At 41.5% G+C, this 17,256-nt stretch overlaps 1 protein-coding gene across 2 annotated transcripts in view; it reads right to left on the reverse strand.

The window, feature by feature from the left end:
* Positions 1–1,796: 1,796 nt before the first annotated feature.
* The window catches only part of UBE2H (ubiquitin conjugating enzyme E2 H), an 81,343-nt gene continuing 65,883 nt past the window's right edge, over positions 1,797–17,256 (reverse strand). For both annotated transcript variants that reach the window (XM_050937025.1, XM_050937024.1), the window contains exons 6-7: positions 14,015–14,143; positions 1,797–6,041 (exon numbers count right to left, since the gene is read on the reverse strand). In XM_050937025.1, coding sequence (XP_050792982.1) covers positions 5,917–6,041; positions 14,015–14,143 — 254 coding nt within the window. In that variant the 3' untranslated portion in view covers positions 1,797–5,916. The remainder of the gene's footprint in view (positions 6,042–14,014; positions 14,144–17,256) is intronic.

Here is a 17,256-nt window from a genome sequence, read left to right on the forward strand (position 1 = left end):
CTTGTTTTGACTAAGCTCTTTAGTGGAGGGTCTGTCCTAGCATGTTTGTATAACCCCTAGCACAATGAGGCCTCTTGGTGGGACAACCTGGCCGGCCCTACAATAATACAAATACTGAGTATAGCAAAGCAGCTGCTAAACCATGCATTTCGACTGCGATGGCTGCTTAGGATAGGGCTGAAATAGTGTTTCCCACTGAAAATAGAGGGGAGAATTCAGGTAGACTTGTAAGTGGAATAAACCCAGCACGCACATACCTTATCAAAACACTAGACAAACGAAGACAACCACAACTATTGGAAAATGTAAAGGATTTTCTCCAGAATTCAACCACGGGCATATTTCTCTGGAGATCTCAAAGCAGTTCCACTGGCTTTTTTAGAATAAGCAAGTCCCCTGGTAGATGTGAATTTAACTAAAGAAACCACAAGCAGCAGATATGCAAGGGGAAGGCTATGGAAAATCTTTCCAAATATTGTGTCTCGAGCATTGTACAATGCCATACGCACTAGATACATGTCCCTGCCCCAGCAAACTTACAATCTAGTTCAGACATGACACAACAATGGGTAACAGACGAGATGAAGGGGGTCCATTAACAGATTGTGATCAACAGGCCTGAGCCCAAGCCAGGTGGAAATGTTTAATACGCACACATTTGACATAGGGCTCTCTTGCCCTGTACAGAGCCCAGATTACATTAGCACATCCAACGTAACTACTAAGAGACATGTTTAATAGGGCACTGGCTTCGTAAAAAGACAGAAACTCCAAGGACAAGTATGTATTTTGAAGCTAAAAAAACTTTGTTTCACCTGCTGACCAAGCAATTGGAATCCCTTAGTACATGGTTACTGAATGGCTGAGCTAGCTTCTGAATTGAGACCACTTCCTTTTATGTTTAATATCTTTCAGATTCAGTTTTCAGGAAAAACGTACAGACCTCTTCATTTCTTCTTCCATTTAGAGGAACTTACTGAAAGAGCATTGGTTATGTCCTGTACGTGTAAAATCAGAATGACTGACACACTGTGCTTGTAAGGCAATACTTTTATATCCACCCACCCTTCAAATCCACTTTCCCCAAAGCCTTCCTACATAGATCTCACTGTTGAGGTCTCAGCTTTCTAACTTTGGCACCATTGTCTCCACATTGTCCTTGGGCAATTTAAACTGCAAACACTTTGAAACCACTGCCCTATTCCCCAATTCACATTTTATAAAGCTCTTGGCATGATCTATGTACATATAATGCACTAGGTAATTTTCCTAGAAGAGCTCACTTAACATCTATTCTAATAAGATGAAGAAACCTGCTCATTTGCTTGCTCACATTACCAACACATTTAGGGCATAATTCGAATTTACAGCAGTTTTGGTTGAAACACCCTTTACTAAAATCTGCCAGACCACTTTGTGGAGAATGTGGCAAATGGTGCCATCTAGTGTTGGCCAGAGGCAAGTTTCACAAACCTTATCTGCCAATGGGCCTACAACCAAAGAAACCAGTTTATACTAGTCTAATTAGGTTCTTTTACTGCACCCATCAGCTATTTTTAACAAACTTCCTGACTTACACCAAACACTGCAATCAGACACTCTGCATATGCAACAGGATGTTCTTCCACCAGAGCATCTCCTATAGAAAAAACCTGGACTGGTTTTGAAGGCAGAATCTTGGGCTGTCTGGTAAATAGCTGCTGTTGAATCTCGGGGGTTGGAGGTTTAAAAGATAGGAGGCACTGGGGATGCTGCCTATGAGAGCCAGACTTTACTGATCAAGTACCAGTCAAGTATCAAGGTATATACATCTTTTATTTAAAAAAGTTTACAGTTCTTTAATTATACACAACTATTTGAGAGGTTATATTCTTAGAGAAGAGGCATTTGTCATGGTGACAGGCATGCCCACTACATCATCACAATGCAAGAAAAAAGGGGAAAAAAAGAAAAGAAAAAAGCTTAGACTCAAATGAAGGGAAAACACCCTTTATCTCTTCAAGTATCACACAACAGGTATCAAATACAGTCAGTAAAATAATGGCCATTTCTCATGCTGCACACGCTCCTGCTAAAGTGCCAGCGGAATTCAGATGAGCAAAAAGAAGCAAAAGAAAAACCAACCAACATCCCTGCCCTCTCCTCAATGCCCCCTGCATGGTGTGGTATAGGAACTGACATCAAAGGTGCACGGTTGGGGTGGGGGGAGTCCTTGCATACCTGAGAGCTACCACTTACATCAGAATGCCCTGTGATTAGTCTTGCAGGGAGGGGGGAAAAAAGCCAGGGCAACCCAACTGCAGCACAGGTTACAGAATTTCTCATCCCTTATGGGGAAAAAGGGACTCCATCTCCCTGGTGTGTGTGCATTGCAGGGAGATAATGTGGGGGTGGCGATCAAACACGGATATGGGAGATTACAGAAGTGACTACATAGGTAGTATTCCCAAAAACCTAAGTGGCCAATTTGAACATTAGAGGTAACAGAAATAGCATTTAACTTCCATTTCCCCCTCCTCTGACCGAGGCTTTACACATTACCAGTTAATTTACAAAGCATTATTATTCCACTCAGTTCATATCGAGATGCCACTCCCTTAAGAGTAGCTTTTGCCAAGACTTCCCTCCTTAATTTTTATTTTTAAAGTCTAAAATTATTATGGAAAGTCAAATGAACCAAGAAAATACACTTGGAAACCTAAAAGAGGAGTTGAAAACGCGCCTGATGAAATTCAAGATTAACCTAGCAATGTAGGTAGCTTCTTGAGACGCCTCTGCAGATCTGGGGCAGCTTTGATATTTCTCAATTTGTATAAGTCACACAAGCTCAAGAACAAGGTGAAAAGCTATCAGATGTGAAGCCAAAGAGCCTACTTCCATAACAACCAGAATAGGTTACTAACAAGCTTTCATATTCACGGATTCACTGAGAGCACAAATCTACATACAGTGGATCAAACCTAGTCATGTTGGAGTAGGCTTGTTAAGTTCCACCTGGGCTGATGCTTTGAGATTCAGTCATCTGAACAGGGAAGAGAATGGCAGTGGATCTTTCAGAAAAACGAACATTAGCATTTCAAAAGAAACTGGAACTGAAAAAAACTGGGCATCCTGCTTCAGAACGATTCCACTTTTCTCTTCCAGTCTTGAGGTGTGTAGTTTATTTACAGACGGTTCTTGTTTGAGATGAGGAGGGAGGTGAAAGATGGGAGAAAGGGCAGAATGAGGCAATATGCAGCTGTTCCAGTCTAGAAAGAAGGGAAATCCATTTGAATTTATTCCCTACAAGAGTTTTACACTAGGCCATATTCCTTTGAACTGCAGGTGTTTTGACAATTTACCGTAGGCTTCCTTTCCTGCTGCAATCACTACAGGGGACAATGATCAAACATGAAATATACCAAGATGATGATCTTTTCGACATGCTGCAGGCAATGCTATAGGTTTCTTGTGTAAAGCTCCATTAATATCCAAGGAACCATCTTGCTGGAGAAGTTCCAGATCTATACCCACAAATACCTTGCTTCAGCTGCCTGTATGCACAAAGTAATGTGCAGAGGAGTCAGAGCAACTTGGACAACTAATAGAAGCCAAACTGCATCTTCACAACCTAGAAAATCAATGCAGTAAAACGTGCTTACTTTTCCAGGAGTCTACCTTAGATTTTCAGCTCTAACTGTAATTCTTTTGGAAGCTTAGGACGGGACACCTTTTTATTAGAAAACTGGCTTCTTCAAATGAGAGATGCATGAAAGTGTTCACTGTGTTAAACCTGGTCATTGAATAGACTGGGGGAAGAGTAATACAGTTACCTGGAAAAAAATTAGAGGTCATTAGAACACTATTTTTATACAATATTGAAAAAATACAAATTTTTATTGTTTTGTTGTTTTTAAACTGATATCACCACCCAGCACTTAGACTACCCCTAAATAGCACCTACAGTTAAAGGTTATAGCACAAGCAAACTGCTAGTTCAGCAGGTAAGCAAGTTGAACAGTGCCAACACAGTTCTGCCCCCCTCCCCAAAGTAATGAGAAAACAGCGTGCTAGATAAGAGTTAAAGTACACCATTACATGTTAAATAGTTAATACTACCCTTCCAACAAGCCACAAATGCTAGATAAAGAGCTTCAGCACAGTAACTAACCACAGTCCTACATTACTGCTTTTTTATTAAAAAAAAGAGAAACTTTTTGCTTCATGCCCGTAATTAACATAAAATAAGTAAACCCTTTGTATGTTGTTTTTATTACGGAAAATAATCATGCTAAAGCAAAATTGTACTTCATATAGCTTTTTCAAAAAAAAAAGGGGGGGGGGAGAAACTGATTGTGCTGTATGGATTAAAAAAGGATTGTATCTTTCAACCCCATCAACTCAAAACTTGGTGGCATTCCTAAAAGAAAAACATTTGTGGGACAATGAAAAAAAGTGTTTACTCAATCCAGTCTGTCATTCAAAATTCTCTGTTCAAGAGTCACTCAGCGTGGGTTGAATTCATTCCACATACTGTCCTGAAAGTTTCACCAAAAAATATTAAAGTATCTGTCTGTCTATCCAAACCCCTCAGAAGACCCTAAGAATACAGCAAGTAACATTCAGATTTAAAATCCATTTTAGTTAGGATTTCAAATGCACAATTATCCAAATTCAAGTATCACTGGCAACCCAGGTAGGCATTTACTGTATTAGGTTCTCTTACCATTAAATAAAAATAATAAAAAAAAAACTTAGTATGCTGAAATACACCAGATGAAATCAAATGTTTAATTCAGAAGAATTCTTGAAAATATTATTCAATTGTTTCCCCAATTTATGGTTTTTATTTTTATCAAATATTCCTAGAGCATTTCTTTGTTAAACTTTAGTTTGGTCTGTTGTACACACAAGCAGATGGCTACCAAGCTGCTGCAGAAGGGAAAACAGGAAAACAAAAATGGGAGAGAGAATGTGCCAATGGATTCATAGACTATGGCCAATGGGTCAATCTTCATGGGTCTGAAGCTCTCAGCAAGGCTAGTCCATCTGGTCAGAGAACCCTCTTTTAGGAGATGGAGAGAGAGTATGCAAGGTGTTTGATCATACTTCAAGGAAGAAGGAAAGCTTGAAGCTATTACAGGGTAGCAGTTTCACTATGACAAAGAGTTTGCCTTTGTATGTGCTCCAGGTAAATTAAAGCACTGTTCATGTAGCATTGTGTTTTTTCCCCCTGAAAAAAGGGAACAGCTCATAATCCAGACCAAGAAAATGAGTAAAGTCCAGATGAAGGCTTTCCAAAGTCCCAAAAGCAAATAGATGAGTGGTTGTAGGTCCCTACAGTTCAGAGGGTGGGCAGAAGTCCAATATAAAAGTGTACTTAAAATCCAAGTCATTTTTTTTAAGCTTCGATGCTCTGAATAACTCCGTGCACTTTTTAAATGCAACTCCACATAAACTATGATAGCGAGTTTGACCTGAAGGAGCACTTTTTATTTCAATGTCTGATCTAAAAATGTTCTTACATTATCCCCTAGACTTTTTACTTTGCGAAAGCTCTGTTCCATTTTATCATCCGAGGTGGTAGCTGTGGAACCACTGATAAAAAGGAAATCTTTAAGTCCCTACCTATCAGAGCAGCTGTTTGAGCTGCCGGTTCAGTAGCACACAAGTTGACTTGACCAAATGGAATTATGAATGCATGCATTCGGGTTGCATATTGCTACCAAAATGGAATGTGGGAATATGCTATACACTTTGGGTTTGAGAAATGACCAAGAAATCAAGATCTAAAGGGTGATATATATATCAATGCTATTATTCATAAAAACCTTGTTTAGTAATAAAAAAAATTGCTTTGTTTAAATATGAATATTATAGTCTGCTTCTCATGGTTAGGAAATAATAGTCTCTCTGAAAAGCAGGTTGCTTCTTCTACTACAATTCCATATCCTGGGCCTCATCTTCCGAGAAGTCAGACATGGAGCTCTCTGATGAGCTGTCCCCGGTACCTTCTTCCTGTTCTTTTAGTGCTTCTTCTGTTGCATATTTCTGAATGTATTCTGTATGTGAGGAAAGAAAAGGGTATAATCAGCATATGTTCAACTCCCACAGCCATTTATAAAAATGGGTTGGTACTGAGCATGGCTGAATAAGAAATAAACGTAACAGCCGGTGGGATAGTGCCATATGTGGATAATAAAACATGATTATGTAAATTAACATAGGGATTGCCATATTGGTTTAGACCAAAGGTCAATCTCATCTGACAATAGCCATATTAGAGAAATCAAAGGGAGGTATGAGACCCTTGGATAATACATGAAGTCCTGAGGCATACGTGTTGATAACCCACACATTATTAGGATACCGAACACTAGACTTGGAGTTAGAAACAGCCAATGCCCTTTCTACTTCTGCACAAACACCAGTTTAAAAGCCTCATGTTCAGAACTCATTTGCTATAAAAATGGGAACTCATCTCATATTAAGGTGATCAAATGAGAAAATCCAACCTAGAGGTCAGCCAAAAAGAACCCCCAAAACAAAAAAACCACCACCACCACACCACAAGAAAAGCCACATTGTCATGAAACCCGAGATAAGAGCTGGCCTACAATACTGCTGGGGGCACAACGGGTTAGGCTGTGAAAATTCACAGTAATAGTGAATCCAGATCTCCTGGAAAAGAAAAATCTGGGACATTCTACAAGGGCTATACTTGGTCATCGGGCAGGAGGGCTGAGAGCTACTGTACTGGTCTGTCCTACTAACCTATAATACAGTATTTTGAATACTTTGTTTTCATATTATGTATCAGCAATTGCTGTTAGTACCACGGTGTGGCTATGCCATTGTGAATGGGAGGCAATGCAGTGCGCGCAGTACCAAGGGAAAGTAGAATTGGAGACCCTCTCAAGACACAATCCACATTATGGAAAAGTTTGAGAACACTGCTCTATGGAATTAGAGACTGATGATACTGGCATAACTTCCAGAGAAGGAAAGAGATGAGAGGAGATGAAGGTTGGAGAAAAAGCTGGAATACAGATTTACTGCTTTTAACCTAGTGCAAACCTGTGTTGCCTAGAATAAAACCACAACAATCCACAAAAGCTTATGCTCAAATACAGGGCCGGCGCTTCCATTTAGGCGACCTAGGTGGTTGCCTAGCGCATCAGGATTTGGGGGGCGGCAATTTGGCAACTGGGGGTCCTTCTGCGCTCCGGGTCTTTGGCGGCAATTCTGCGGCGGGTCCTTCACTCGCTCCGGGACCCGCCGCTGAAGTGCCCTGAAGACCGGGAGCGCGGAAGACCCCCGCCTAGGGTGCCAAAAACCCTGGTGCCGCTCCTGCTCAAATAAATTTGTTAGTCTCTAAGGTGCCACAAGTACTCCTGTTCTTTTTGCGGATACGGACTAACACGGCTGCTACTCTGAAAGCCACCTTTCTATCCCCCAAGAGACAGGCCTTGCGCTATGCTTTAGTATCAGACAAGGGCACTCATAGTAGCAGAGAAAAAATTCTAGAGGGCTCTCCCCAGGAACTCCCAGCCATCAATTTCCAGACACTTAATCCTAGGAGCTCTAAACACAAGCAACCCAGCCAATCTCAGCTACTGCCGTGGTTCCTAGAAAGAGATGAGGTTTCAAAGCCAAGACCCAAACCATGCAGGGCTCTAGTTATCTAGATCAACACCTTGAATTACAACCAAAAGCAATTAAGGAGCCAGCACATATCACAAAACTGGTTTAATAGGATTCTGGAAGGCAAATGCATTTTGTGCAAGCTGTGGCACGTGAGATTTTCTACTATAGCTCCATGCAGAATGCACAGTAAAAACCAACTCCCAAACTGGATTGAGACTATATCCAAATCTGAGGGTCACAATCACCTCACTACAGTTGTCTACAGAGGAGGCTCTTGGCTGACACTACCCGACATTATAAGAGCAGCCATGTCCCGAATCTACAAACCTCTTGAAGAAGGGTGTACATGCGGGGATGAAAGTAAAACCAGATCATTCCTCCAACCCAGTATCTTTGGGTAGATCTTCACTGCAAAGAAAAACCGGTGGCACCAAGTCTCAGGCAGCAGGGCTAAAAAAAGCAGCGTAGATGTTCCCGCTTGGGCTGGAGTCTGGATTCTGAAGCCTGGCAAGGGGGTAGGGTCCTGGAACCCAGCCTCCCACCTGAGCATGACTGCCTACATTGCTATTTTTAGCCCTGCAGCCTGACCTCACAAGCCCAAGTCAATTGACCCACACTGAGACCTGGTGGTGTGGGTTTTTCTTCGCAGTATTAACAGACTGTATGTCCTGTCTGGATTGAACTTTAGCCAGCTTGTTCTCAAATCCTGTTCTCAGCTAGGCACTGGGGAAACATGCCACACCATTCTAGGTGAACAGGTTATGTAAACCGAGCTAACCAAGTCTGGCACATCCCTCTAGTTTGGGACTGAGGTACATGAGCAAGGTGAGGTGACCATTTCTTATGCTGTACCTGCTCCATGGTTAGATTTCAGTTGCTAATCTGGCAGTTTTCACAGAATGGACATGAGCAGCAGACAAGATGGCTTGCTTCTACACCCCAAAACAGGATTTTTTTTAAAGCAGCAGCCATTCCTTTATGCTTAATAATATCTAGCTGCCACAATAGGAGATGTTATGAACTGGAATTCAATATCAAGAAATCCCAGCCTAAAAGGACTTGAAAATGTTGCTCTTTTCCTTAACTCAGTTTCATGGGGCAGAAAGGAGGGAGGATCAGTCTTGCACAATGTATTTTCCCTTCCACTGGCCTAAAACATTGCTAATTGGCAAGCCTTTGTTTCATGTCATGCCAAGAGACAGATGTGCTTATGAAACTGCGGGATGTCACTTGTAATGAGAGATGCCAGATATACATGACCATAGAAACTTGCAATTGAAAAGCTAGTTTTGTTTAAGTAACATCAATAATTTACTTGCATCTTTCAGTTCAGTAGAAGAGACGGTTAAGCTGGATGTTAAATGTTTGGAAACATCTTTCTTCCCACTGCCTTCACATTTCTGCAGTGCTTATTTCTAGCATGACGTACAGCTACTCACAGTACATCAGAGTCTTCAAACAGTTAATTGTCTATACAGGCACCAGCTGGCTAAGTTGCAAGAAGCCAAGGTTTCTGGAATTGAGGCTATGGAATTAGGCCACTAGATGCTTTAATACCTGCTACAAGAATAGACTCTGAAGTGCTGCTGAACTACAGGGACCTTCTGCATTAAAAGTACTTGAGCCAAGTGGCTAAAAGGGACTTTCAAACTCACATGGAGGCACACGCTGATTTCTAAAGACAAGCAGCTTCTCTCTAATGGTTTAATTTGCACTGTTCACCTGTGAGAGGTTGCTGAAGTTTGTGTCATGAGAACTTGCCCGAATGGCTCAATAACGATCCTTCTGTAAACACCAGGAAGTATAGAATATTTGCAGTGATGCTGCATGCAGCGTGAAGACATTCAGACTGTCAGGCTCCCTACCCTTTTGGAAACCATATCATGAATACAATAATGTGATAAAGGAAAGTGCCCTGGTCCTGTGCAACTGGATCTTGTATACTAACAAGAATGATCTGCTCAAAGGCAGCATTTCACTTCCTGGGTGCCAGTTTTGGTGTGTGTCTTGCTTATCAACTGAACTTCTAGTAAAAAAACTGTGGTATTTGCACAGATAAACATTTCAGCACACCCCAGCAACAGGGTCCCACCCTTCCTTCTCTCCAGAAATTTCAGATCACACACACCACCTCAGATAGTCTTGTGAACACCTCTTCCCATTCGCAACCACACAATATCCCCAAGTTCACTACCACTCCTGCTTATGTGGGAGAATACTACTAGGAAAGCAATTCGATACATCAGCTAGCTGTCATCCTGACATTTAGCAGGTAAAAACAAGGACAGGAGCCATGTGACCACCCACCACTTCACTGACTCTCAGAAACCGCCCCAAAGACCCAAGGGCCACAGCTTATAAAGCACAGAGGCAACTTTAGCTCAAATAGATACTTACCACCCATCAACACATTTCAACCCTTGACACTTGTTCCCTAGGCAATACTAGAAAACTGGGGAGAGGCTGCCTAGCCATCAGCAGGATGGCCATTCATTTTAACTTCTGGAAATTCCTGACTTCCAGGGAACTTTCATGTCTAAACAATTGACCCTCTTTTTGAGTTAAACTCATGTTATACTGGAGGATCTAGTCATTTTTCAATCCACTAAGGCAAGACGACAATGCAGTGTACATTCTGCTGGCCTTGTAGATACCACGGGAAGTATATTTTCAAGTGTCTAGCACCAAGGTTTGAAATCAAGATTTTATACCAAGAAAGAACCAACATTGCTTCAAATATTTTAGCCCCAAAGGAATGCAAAACAGCCATATCTATACCCTATTCACAGCTCCATTAGTATTTAACCATTTACTAAAATTATGCACCAATCTTAAGTGCCAGCCCTGATTCTTTTTCTCTCTTTTTAAAGGCACAAATGGGAGTTAAGCACTCAAATCCCACTGACCTTCAACATAAGTTGATTGCGTAACTGGCTCTTTGTGCCTTTGGAAAAAAAATATCCCCCCAATTTCCTCTCTTCTAGGATGAAAAGACTAAAAAGGTTCTCTTACCTCTGTGGCCACTAACAAGTTTTATAGCTGAAGAGTGAAAAGCTGCACTAGTGTTAAACAAAAATCTTTCTAGCTGTATACACAATAAACCTCTACCTTGATAGAATGCTGTCCTTGGGAGCCAAAAAATCTTTACTGTTTTATAGGTGAAACCGTGTTACATTAAACTTGCTTTGATCCACCGGAGTGCGCAGCCCCGCACCCCCAGAGCACTGCTTTACCGCATTATATCCAAATTCGTGTTATATCGGGTGGCGTTATATCGAGGTAGTGGTGTAGTTGGTTCCTATAGGTTCCATTATGAATCTTTATTTAAGGGTTTTGCACTTCATAAGGATTATGGCAGGCTGAGAACTTTGTATCAGGTGTCAGTCCTAGGAGCAATCCCCAACACACACATCAAGCAGATATTTTATACTTTCATAACTAAAAAAAAATGAGAAGGTAAAGGGAAGAGGAGATAATTTATGTATTCACAATATTTAATTTTCCAGAGCACAGAAGTTGCTAGAATCCATTGCATCAACTCCAGCATGTCCAAGACTTTTTTTTAAAATACTACCGTTACAAAGAGGGATTTCACAGAATGGCAGCATTAATTTCTATCTTATGGTAGTCATGCAAAACCGGTAATAAGCCAGAGTATTCAAAGTGGACGCATGACTTATGCATACGGTATGTAAGATGAATTGATTACAAAGTTAGGAAGGCACAGTAAATCACAGAACGTAGGACTGGAAGGGACCTCAATAGGTCATCTAGTCCAGTCGGCTGCACTGAGGCAGGACTAAGTATTATCTACATCACCCCTGAAAGGTATTTGTCTAATCTGCTCTTAAAAACCTCCATTGATGGAGATTCCACAACCTTCCTAAGTAATTTGTCCCAGTGCTCAACTACAATTACAGTGAGGAAGTTTTTCCTAATATCCAACCTAAATCTCCCTTGCTGCAATTTAAGTCTATTTCTTCTTGTCCTGTCCTCAGTAGTTAAACAATTTATCACTCTCCTTTTTATAATCTTTTATGTACTTGAAGACTGTTATGTTCCCCTTCAGTCTTCTCCTCTCCAGATGAAAGAAACCCCTTTTTCCCCCTCAATCTTGCCTTGTAGATCTTTAATCATTTTTCATAGTGGGAATCGTGTTAGTCTGTATCAGCAAAATACTCTTCTCTGCACTTTCTCCAATTTGTGCACATCTTTCTCAAAGTGAGGTGCCCAGAACAGGACACAATAGTCCCACTGAGGCTTTATCAGAGCTGAGTGGAGTAGAGAAATTACTTCTCGTGTTCTGCTTACAGCTCTCCTGCTAAAACACCCCAGAATGATGTTTCCCTTTTTGTGACAGTATTATCTTCTTGACTCATATTTAGTTTGTTATCCACTATAACCCCGAGATCCTTCCGAGGCAGCCATTTCCCATTCTGTATTTGTGAAATTGATTATCTCTTCTTAAGTGGAGTACTTTGCATTTGTCCTTACTGAATTCATCCTATTTATTTCAGACCGTATCTCCAGTTTGTCAAAATCATTTTGAACTGAATCCTGTCCTCCAAAGCTCTTGCAATCTCTCACACCTTGGTACTGTCTGCAAACTTTATAAGTGTGTCATTATCCAAATCATTTATGAAGATACCCCTCTACCCCAATATAACGCGGTCGTGGGGAGCCAAAAATCCCTACCGCGTTACAGGTGAAATGCCGTTATATCGGGCTAGTGGTGGCAGGGCTCTGGCTGCTGTGGGGTGCCCTGGGCCCTTTAAATCACCGGCTGAGCCCTGTTGCCGCAGCCCTGGGGTAGCGGCGGCAGAGCTACAGTGGTGATTTAAAGGGCCCAGGGCTCCCTGCAGCAACCGGAGCCCCGGCCCTTTAAAGCACCGCTGGAGCCCCGCTGCTACCGCACTATATGCAAACCCATGTTATATCAGGTTGCGTTACAGCGGGGTAGAGGTGTATTGAATAGAACCGGACCCAGGACAGATCCCTGCAGGACCCCACTCGATATGCCTTTCCAGCTTGATTGTGAGCCACTGATAACTACTCTTTGAGTATGGTTTTCCAACCAGTTGTAGACCCATCTTGGTTCATCTAGGCTATATTTCTCTAGTTTCCTCTTGTGAAGGTCATGTGGGACAGTATCAAAAGCCTTGCTAAAGTAGAGATATATCACATCTATTATTTTCACCCTGTCCACAAGGCTTATCATCTCAAAGGAGGAGGAGATCAGGTTTGACTGGTTTGGCAGGATTTGTTATTGACATTTGTCACCTTATTTTTTTCCTAGGTGCTTACAAATTGATTGATTATTTACTCCATTATCTTTCCAGGTATTGAAGTTAAGTTAACTGGTTTATAATTGCCTGGGTTGCCCTTATTCCACTTTTTATAGACAAGTACTCTATTTGCCCTTTTCCAGTCCTCTGCCACCTCTTCGGACAGTTCCTTAAGTATTCTAGGATGTATTGCATCTGGCCCTGCCAATTTGAGGACATCTATCTTGTCTAAGTAATTCTTAACTTGTTCTTTTCCTATTTGAACCTCAGATCCTACCTCATTTACACTGATGTGCACTATATTAGCAGTCCAATCATTGCGAACTTTTTTGGTAAAAACTGAAATAAAAAATTCATTTCAGCCTTTGCTGCATTTTCTCTTGTTTCCTCCTTGTTGAGTAATAGGTCTTCCCTGTCTGTGTGCTTCATGGTTTATGCCAATCTCTAACTATTAGAGACCCAGATGAGACCTATATGGGATTAGATTATCCAACAACTTTCTACTGAAGGGTTCCTATGCCTCCTCTGAGGTATCTCGCACTGATCCAGCATGACAATTCCTACATTATTTTAAAGGCAGCCAGACAGGCACATGTATGCACATGCATGCTCTAACACACACAAAATGGGGTGAGCTAATGGCATGACTGGTGCACAGCTTTGAATATCCTTATTTTTTGTTTACTTTTAAATAAAATACCCCAGGGAAAAAAAACAGCCAGTAAAATTTCTGTGCTACTTTAGCTACAAAAATATTTCTAACTCCTCCAAACTTCTGAAGTTTGCTTTTAAAGTTGGGGACCTTGGGAAACAGACTTGAACTTAGTTCCTTTCTGTCTCTAACTGCTAATAGTTTGCCAAGACATTCCCCACATCCAAGCTAAGCAGAATCATTCCCAACACTGTATTCTACAGACCAGCTTTAAATTTAAAATGGTTCATTCACTCTTCCCATAAGACTATCCTGCTCTAAAATTAAATAGATTTATTTTAGAACAATAGTGGTCATCAGAGAAAAGGTATAGTGAAGAGGATGTTTCTCCCAAACAGCAATAGATCAAAGAAATACCATTAATTTTTCAACATTCCACTAACTCCCTTACCTTTAATTTTCTGTTTGTATTCTTCCGGTCGGTGGAGATACATGGCTGCAGCGTCACCATTTAGAGGATCTATGGGGTTAGGATAGGCCAGCAACTGGGGCAGGAACGACTCAAATATATTGGTAAGATCTGCAAAACAAATTAACACAAAATCACATTGCACATCCACATCTCAGACCCACAGACAACCTAGTTAAATGTCAGTGAGACTGCGTATTGCCATAGTCATATATTAAGATGGTGTAAAGCTCATGGAATCTTAAATTCATACATGTTTTCCTATCCTAGACTGCTCATATAGTTGAGAATTTGGGTGACAATGGAGCTTCCAATACTTTATGCCCAAAGCATTTCACACTTCTATAGCATCTATGATCTGAAGAACGCACTTTACAAACACAAATAACTTCTTCAGCATCACTATGGAGATTTGTGAAACACTGTTCCTTAAGGAAATGGAGGCAGAGGTTAAATGATATACCCAAGGTCATGCAGCAAGTATAGCAGGAATTAGACTCAGACCATTCTTTTATGCTTTAAACTTTGGACACTTTTCCCTCCCAATTGCCCCACAACAAATTCTCCATGCTTCCTCTCACATTACTGTCTTTAAATAAGTTGGTTCCTAGACTTAAAAGTGACACATCTCAGCATAATACAATTTCTAAAGAGCTTTGACACTTGTGATAATAAAAAGAGCAACCCAACAAGTTCATTCTCCCATTTCAAAACAATTAGCAGCATCCAAAGAGATCCACATTAATGCCTTACTGCCAGTTGGCATTTACCACTAATAATCCATGACAGGGAAATATGTTTCTGGTGCTGATGAGTAATTGTGAACACACGAAACCATCCCCCACACCCCACCTCCAAAAGAGACATATGCATCATATTTCAAAGATGCCGGTGTGAAGCAATGGACTGTGCTATCCCTTCTTGGATGTTTCAGGCAGGTGCCAGAATGGCTATATTCGCCCCCACAGATGGAAGAGTAAGCCTTCAGTGTGTGCTTAGGAGGGTGATTTTACAATGTTTAACTTCAGCGGTTAAAGAGTAGCAGGTGCATGTAGATTTTTTTATTTTTTTTTAAATAAAAAGCAGGTTCACCCTTTCAAAAACTCAATCTTTTTATTTTACTAGCATCCCCTTTTCATCTGGGTAGTACGTAGGCTCGCTTCGTCCTTCACTCCTCCTCTGGTGGTAAAGAAAACCTGATGGAGTAGCTACAGCACAAAGAAGAACAAAAATCTCTCTTACTGCTGCTAATCAAAAGAGGGTTGTTTTTTTGGAGGGGAGGGAGGGGAGGAATAGGGCAGGAAGAGACCCCACCCACAGTTTCTCAGTACATGAGATCCTGATGGAAACAGCACTAGGATCTGATCTGTACCTCTCAGGCCTTTATTAAATAGATCAAAATTAAACTTATCCTGCACCTGTATCTTACCCCTATTGGTTTACATTGTAGGTCTACACTGCAATTAAGAACTCATGGCTGGCCTGTGCCAGGTAACTTGGGCTCGTGGGGCTCAGGCTAAGGGGCTCTTTAGTTGTTGTGGAGACATTCAAGCTGAGGCTGGTGCCCAGGCTCTAGGACCCAGTGAGGTGGCAGGGTCCCAGAGCTCGGGTAGCTGGAGCCTGAACATCTACACCACAATTAAACAGCCCGTGAGACTCAGGCTGAGTTATCTGGCATAGGCCAGCTGCGTGTGTCTAGCTGCAGTGTAAACATAACCTAGGAGAACTAGCCCCATGTGAACTGCTAGCTCTCTGCAGACCACCTGCAAGTGCTCCTACAGAACGCATGGTGGGAACCTCTGGCCTGGACGTGGCCCTGAGGAAGAGACTACTCAATTATTGTCAAATCTTCCTTCCTGCATTAACACATCCTGCATATGTAGAAACTCCAGGGTATTGACTAGCTGAGTCACTTCACTGTGAATGTGGCATAGCAGGGACGGAAATTAGGGTTTGCCTACACACAGGAGTTACACAGTTTTAAGTAAGTGCAACACCACACCTTTAGTTAAACAAGGGGTCAGCAACATTTCAGAAGTGGTGTGCCAAGTTTTCATTTATTGATTCTAATTTAAGGTTTCGTGTGCCAGTAATACATTTTAATGTTTTTTAGAAGGTCTCTTTCTAGAAGTCTATAATATAGAACTAAACTATTGTTGTATGTAAAGTAAATAAGATTTTTAAAATGTTTAAGAAGCTTCATTTAAAATTAAAGTGCAGAGCCCCCTAGACCAGTGGCCAGGACCCAGGCAGTGTGAGTGGTACTAAAAATCAGCTCGCGTACCCCCTTCGGCACACGTGCCATAGGTTGCCTACCCTGAGTTAAACCAATGCAACTTTGTGCATAGACCAGCCCTTAATTATTTGCAGCTAAGCTATACAAGAGAGTCTCTAAAATGCTAGGTGTTTTTTTTTGTTTGTTTTTTAAAACAAAATTTTCTACTGAACAGAAAAGCCACTGCCCTTTTCAAGGGCAGGCAGACAAAGAAAGGAAGGCTACAAGAAACACTCTTAAGAAGTGCACAAAATGTCTCTAGGCCAAGTTTGCCAAGGCTGTTGAACTGAGATGCCAGCTGTCACCGTCAGCTACTTGTAGGCTGAAGTACAGATTCTCGAAGTGTAGTCCTACTCTCAAAAAGGATCAGAAAAATAGCGTGGCACAAGCGAAGACGAGACTGTTTTCCGATTGTATTGTAACTAGTTCCTTATGTCTACTGTAGCACTTAAGCCATTATTAGTAACAGGTTAGTTTTTAGGCCTTGTCTACACTACTGAGGCAAGTCGACCTAAGTTACACTACTCCGGCTATGTGAATAATGTAGCTGGAGTCTACACTGCTTACGTAGATTTACTGAGGTGTCCACACCATGCTGCGCTGACGGGAGATGCTCTCCCATCGACTTACCTTACTCTTCTCATTCCAGAAGAGTACCAGAGTCAACCAGAGAGTGTTCTGCGGTCGATTTAGCGGGTCTTCACTAGATCCACTAAATCGACCCCCGCTGCATTGATTGCAGCAGTGTGGATTCCCGGTAAGTGTAGACATGGCTTCAGTTTATGTGGACTTATTTTATAACCCAGCTGCCAGTTTCAACTCCTTCCATTGGGAAAACTAGAAATACTTAATGCTTCCCAGTTTACGATTAAATGGAAAGAGGAGTTTAGTTAGCGACAGAGCAACAAAGCCCAAATGAAAGACAGCTCAAAATGTCTTTAAATGCCTG

The sequence above is a fragment of the Gopherus flavomarginatus genome, chromosome 1 (assembly GCF_025201925.1).
Source record: "Gopherus flavomarginatus isolate rGopFla2 chromosome 1, rGopFla2.mat.asm, whole genome shotgun sequence".
NCBI lineage: Eukaryota > Metazoa > Chordata > Testudines > Testudinidae > Gopherus > Gopherus flavomarginatus.